Source organism: Lynx rufus, unplaced genomic scaffold (genome assembly GCF_022079265.1).
Source record: "Lynx rufus isolate CCGP_SWC_20201006 ecotype Redwood Valley unplaced genomic scaffold, mLynRuf1.p SCAF_15, whole genome shotgun sequence".
Lineage (NCBI taxonomy): Eukaryota > Metazoa > Chordata > Mammalia > Carnivora > Felidae > Lynx > Lynx rufus.
Genome location: NW_025814829.1, coordinates 4560987 through 4566940, shown reverse-complemented (window position 1 = coordinate 4566940; position 5954 = coordinate 4560987). Strand labels below are relative to the sequence as shown.

Here is a 5954-nt window from a genome sequence, read left to right as displayed (position 1 = left end):
TCTGGGCTTGGGAAGTCTCAGGCTGCTGTGTTGGCTCAGGTTGGCTCCCTGCTGTGCACCAGCTCCCTCCCTCTCCCCACCCCCAGGCTGTTTTCTTCCTTCCTCCCCACCCCCCCCACCTCCCCCCACCAGGTTCCCTGAGGTGGTTTCTGAGCAGTGTCCCTTCCGCGGTCTGGGTGGCCAAGTGTCTCCGTGAAAACAGTGAGAGGTGTCCCTGCCCCTTCCACCCCAGACACGAAGCTGGCGCCACGTTCTGCCCCCTACTGCTGAGTTATTGGGGTGCGTGGCTGCTTAGGGAGAGGCACAGTGATGTATGTCCCTGGCAGGCGTGCTGTGATTCATTAAAACTGCTGAGAATTCCTGCAGTGGGGGTCTGGGGGGAGGGCAGGAAATTCACAATTTGTTTACAGTTTCTTCACAAGCTGGAGACCAGCACATATTATGTGGTTCCAGACGTCAGACTATGAAAGGGCAAGATGCGAGAGAGGTCCTGTAGTGCTGAATGGCACCCACTGGACCTTGGGTGTGGATCTCGGAGGATAGGGGGGTCGGTAGGGGGAGGCAGGGGGAGCTTATGGTTCCTGTGACCCGGACAGCTCTATATTTGCCGTGGCTGGAAGAGAGGACATTCCATGAATCTTGGATCCACAGCAAGGAGTAAGAAGAAAGGAGACAGTGAGGGAAGCGGGGAGTGTGGCCTGGTACAAACAAGGAGTCGGCAAGGGCTGTTGGGACAGTGTCTGTCCTGTTGGGACAGTGTCCTCGGGAGGCACACAACACCCGGGGTCTTTATTTTTGCCAAGTCCATACCTGCTCTCAGGTATGGACTTCCCCACTTAGTTTATGTTTCAACATTAGCATTGAAGAATGTGTTTTGTTGGAGCGCCTGGGTGGCTCAGTCGGTTAAGCGTCCGACTTCAGCCCGGGTCACGATCTCGCGGTCCGTGAGTTTGAGCCCCGCGTCAGGCTCTGGGCTGATGGCTCAGAGCCTAGAGCCTGCTTCCGATTCTGTGTCTCCCTCTCTCTCTGCCCCTCCCCCGTTCATGCTCTGTCTCTGTCTCAAAAATAAATAAAACGTTAAAAAAAACATTAAAAAAAAAAACACATAATACAGCATCCATGATTCATTGATGACTGTACTGTTTCCATGGGGTTGTTTGCTGAGAGGTTAGATAATGTCACCCTTCTGGAAGCCTTGGGTGGGAGGAGTAAAAAACACATGGACCGATTTCAGCCAGTGGATTCACACACCATGCCTTCTCAGAAATGGGAGGTAACAGTCTGACCCCACGAGGAGTAGGAATGAGTGCATTCTCTCTTTCCACGTGGGACCTGAGAGTACTTCTGGATCTTTTATTGACATTTATGTCTCAGTTTTCCCTTTGCCACAAAAAAAAAAAAAAAAAAAAAAAAAAAATACTGAGTTTAAAAGGAATGCCTCCTTCTTGGAAAATAATTTTTTTTAAAAAAATGTTTGAGAGAGAGAGAGAGAGAGAAAGAGATCATGAGTGGGGGAGGGCCGAGAGAGAGGAGACAGAGAATCCCAAGCAGGCTCTGTACTGTCAGCACAGAGCCCGACTCCGAGGTGGAACTCACGAACTGTGAGGTCATGACCTGAGTTGAAATCAAGAATTGGACACTTAATCACTGAGCCACCCAGGCGCCCTGGAAAATAATGCTTAATGGCTGTGTTTACAGAATTATAGCACAGTATTAAAAAAACAAAACAAAACAAAAAAAAAACAGAAAACACAAAAACAAGGTGCTTGGGTGGCTCAGTCAGTTAAGCATCTGACTTCAGCTCAGGTCATGACCTCATAGTTCGTGAGTTCGAGCCCCGCATGACACTCTGTGCTGACAGCATAGAGCCTGCTTGGGATTCTCTCTCTCCCTCTCTCTGCCCCTCCCCTGTTCATGCTCTGTCTCTCTCTGTCTCAAAAATAAATAAACGTTAAAAAAAAAAAATTAAAAAAAAAAAAAAAGAAAACAAAAAACCTTGGACATAATAATTCCTATCTACCCAGGACATGTAAATCCAAATCAGATCTTACTGTTTTGGGCAAAGATGGATTTCAAAATTGACAGGGAGAGATTGGCTAGCAGGTCCCATCAGACACAGTGACAGCACAAATTTCTGATTATTAAAAGATGCAACATTTCAGATGGGACTACATAATATTTTAGACATAATAACATAATACAGGTGATTATATAACTATACAGTTACTAATTTTACCATAGATATTTATCATCACGCACAAAGCATGATACTGAAAGAGAAACATTTAACAGAAAATGGATGCACGAAATAAACTTTTTCAAGGAGTTTATGCTCTGAGAAGAAAGGCTAAAATAAGAGTCCAAATAATCCTAGGCAGATGATATTCAGACAATAAGGAAGGAACAAACTGCCCGTAGGAATCCCAAGGAAGGAGAGGGGGCATCAGACTGGAGTGGCTAAGAAAATCCTAATGAAGATGGAACAGAGTATTCAGATGAAGTCCAGGCGGAGAAGAAGAGAAAACCAAGTTTTGACTGTTAGGTGAGCTTAGGAGAAAAAAATCTAGAACTGCAAACTGGGACCAGATTGTGTAGCAAAATCACTTTAGCTCCAACCTTGGAGGCAAACAGAACATTTTTAAAAATATTGTTATTCGGTCAGCTAGGGTTGCTGTAACAAAGTATCACAAACTGGGCGGCCTGAACCACAGAAATGTATTGTCTCACACTTCTGAATGCTGGAAGATGAGGTCAAGCTGTCAGCAGGGCTGGTTTTTCTCTGGGCTGTGAATAATTTGTTTACAGGCAATCTTGTATCCTTGGCTCGAGGACACATCACCCCAATTTCTGTCTTTGTGTTCACATGGCATTCTCTGGGTGCATGTCTGTGTCCAAATGTTCCCCTTTTTATGAGGAAACCAGTCATTTTGGATTAGACCCACCCCAACGACCTTATTTTAACTTGATTATCTCTGTAAAGACCCGATCTCCAAACAAGGTCACATTCTGAAGGACTGGGGATTAGGACTTGACCATATCCTTTTGGGGATACACGATTCACCAATAACAGCCACACACACACACACACACACACACACACACACACACACACTTTCATATAGCAAGTGACTTTCTTTTTTTTAAGTTTATTTTTTTAGTAATCTCTACACCCAATGTGAGGCTCAAACTCATGACCCTGAGATCAAGAGTTGCATTTAAAAAAGTCATATTGAGAGGTTCAGGTCTGGTGTTCATTCTAGCATCATATCATGCAACAGAAAAGAAAAAAAAAGAGGGGCGCCTGGGTGGCGCAGTCGGTTAAGCGTCCGACTTCAGCCAGGTCACGATCTCGCGGTCCGTGAGTTCCAGCCCCGCGTCGGGCTCTGGGCTGATGGCTCAGAGCCTGGAGCCTGCTTCCGGTTCTGTGTCTCCCTCTCTCTCTGCCCCTCCCCCGTTCATGCTCTGTCTCTCTCTGTCCCAAAAATAAATAAACGTTGAAAAAAAAAAAAAAAAAAAAAAGGAAATGCTCTAGGGGTACCTGGGTGGCTTGGTCGGTTAAGCGTCTGACTCTTGAATTTCGGCTCAGGTCATGATCTCTCTGTGAGTTTGAGCCCTGCATCAGGCTCTGCACTGATGGCACAGAGCCTGCTTGGGATTCTCTCTCTCCCTCTCTCTCTCTACCCCTCTCCCGCTTGTCCCCTCTCTCTCTTAAATAAACTTAAAAAAAAATAGATGTTCTAGCCAGTACCTTCTCATGTAACTTCGTTTTCTCTCGAAGTTTATCTGTCTTCACAGCCGCAGCCTAACTGCCTTCTCACTGTATGAAAACAAACAGGTGTGTTGGAGATTAAGGAAAGTATTAATAACTCTTCATCTGTATTATGCATTACAGTTCACAAAGTATTGTCTCCCACTTCATCTCATCTGATCGTCACAAAAATTCTGAGGTAAGCAGGGGAGATACTCTATCACGAACGTATAGACAAGTGAATTAAGTCTCAGCGAGGTTCCATGAAATACTTAGGGTCCTGCTTTGGGTGAATGGAGAGGATGGCAATAAAATTTAGGTGTTCTGAATTACAGCCCAGATCTTGTTCATTCCTTTAGGATGATGTATCAAAACATGAAAAGTATAGCAATCACTTTAACTTGTTTTCTTCACTTAGAAAAATCTGTGTCAGACGCAGCCTGCCAATTAAGGAGTATATTGACTGAATGAAGATCCAGGCACATCGATAAGAATGTGTGAATTCTTGGTATAGGCATAATAGGAGGTAATAAACAAACAACGGACAGTGGTGTCTCTCATCGTGGGGCTGACAAGGCGGAAACAAATTCAAGATCTGCCTCTAGGGGCGCCTGGGTGGCTCAGTGGGTTGAGCGTCCGACTTCAGCTCAGGTCATGATCTCACGGTCCGTGGGTTCGAGCCCCGCGTCGGGCTCTGTGCTGACAGCTCAGAGCCTGGAGCCTGCTTCAGATTCTGTGTCTCCCTCTTTCTCTGACCCTCCCCTGTTCGTGCTCTCTCTCTGTCTCAAAAATAAATAAATGTTAAAAAAAAAAAAAAAAGATCTGCCTCTATTCACTGAGTTAAAGGCTACATCCATATCTCCATGGATCACATACAGACGGGTCTTTGTAGGACTGAATAGGAGTGGACTTTTATCTGGTGCCTGATTGTTTCTTTTAGAGCATGAATCTCGGATGGAGGAAGAGTTTCAAATACATTAATTTTTAAAAAACTAACTTATTCAGAGGATACTAGTCCTAGGATTTGCAAGCCACATCCATCAAGGGTCTGCTTATTTCCTTTTGAAATATTTAAAATATATTCCTTTTTGGGGCACCTGGGTGGCTCAGTTGGTTGAGCGTCTGACTTCGGCTCAGGTCACGATTTCGCGTTCAGTGGGTTTGAGCCCCGTGTCAGGCTCTGTGCTGACAGCTCGGAGCCTGGAGCCTGCTTCAGATTCTGTGTCTCCCTCGCTCTCTGGCCCTTCCCTGCTCATGCTCTGTCTCTCTCTGTCTCTCAAAAATGAATAAACATTAAAAGAGAAACAACATTTAAAATATATTCCTCTTTATATTTTTATTTTATGTATTCTTTTTACTTTAGAGAGGGTGTATGTGGGTGAGAGGGGTAGAGGAAGAGAGAGAATCTTAAGCAGTCTCCATGCTCAGCTCGGAACCTGATGCAGGGCTTGATACTATGACCTGAGCCGAAATCAAGAGTTGGACACTGAACCAACTGAGCCACCCAGGTGCCCCTAAAATATAAACATTCTAATGCAATCCAGCAGATAAAGCCTTTGTGCTATAAATATGGATAAATAACTAGACCCCAAAAGGCTACACTTACCCCTTCATTAAAGAATGGTTGGCCTGGTTTTGTGTTCATTTTTTTGGTTTAATTTCCTTTGTTGTTGTTGTTGTTCATAATAATAAATGTTACCACTTATTGAGAAAACCAGTGCACCAAGACTCATGCTAAGCACTTTCTGCCTTTCTCAGATCACCCTGTTTTACAGAATAAACCTGAGGCTCAGTTAGGTGAGGTGCTTGGTTGAATCCAGACTTTCTGATTCCATGAAGCTAGTTGATTTTTTGGTTTTGTTTCTTTTTGGTAATAGTGTCACTGATAAAATTCACATGCCATACAATTCACTCGTTCAAAGTGCACGATTAAATGCTTTTTAGTATATTCGCAGTGAATTCTGCAACCATGATCCCAAAGGAACCCTGTACCCACCCCTCCGGCTATCACTTCCGCCTCATCTTCTCATCCACCCGCCTCTCCTCGCCCTAGGCAATCTCTAGTCTACTCTCTCCATTTCTGTAGACTTGCTTACTCTGGACATTTCGTATAAATGGAATCAGTATTGTAGGGTCCTTTCCATTTTTTACAGTAGCCCCAAGTGCACAAAATGGGATAAACCACAACCCGTGGCTCATCATGCAC

General features: G+C 44.7%; 1 protein-coding gene across 1 annotated transcript in view; it reads right to left on the bottom strand.

Moving 5' to 3' along the window:
* Nucleotides 1–3689: 3689 nt before the first annotated feature.
* The window catches only part of TAF1A (TATA-box binding protein associated factor, RNA polymerase I subunit A), a 39071-nt gene continuing 36806 nt past the window's right edge, over nucleotides 3690–5954 (bottom strand). Inside the window, exon 11 of the mRNA XM_047076543.1 lies at nucleotides 3690–3817. Within this exon, the coding sequence (XP_046932499.1) occupies nucleotides 3780–3817 (38 nt within the window). The 3' untranslated portion in view covers nucleotides 3690–3779. The remainder of the gene's footprint in view (nucleotides 3818–5954) is intronic.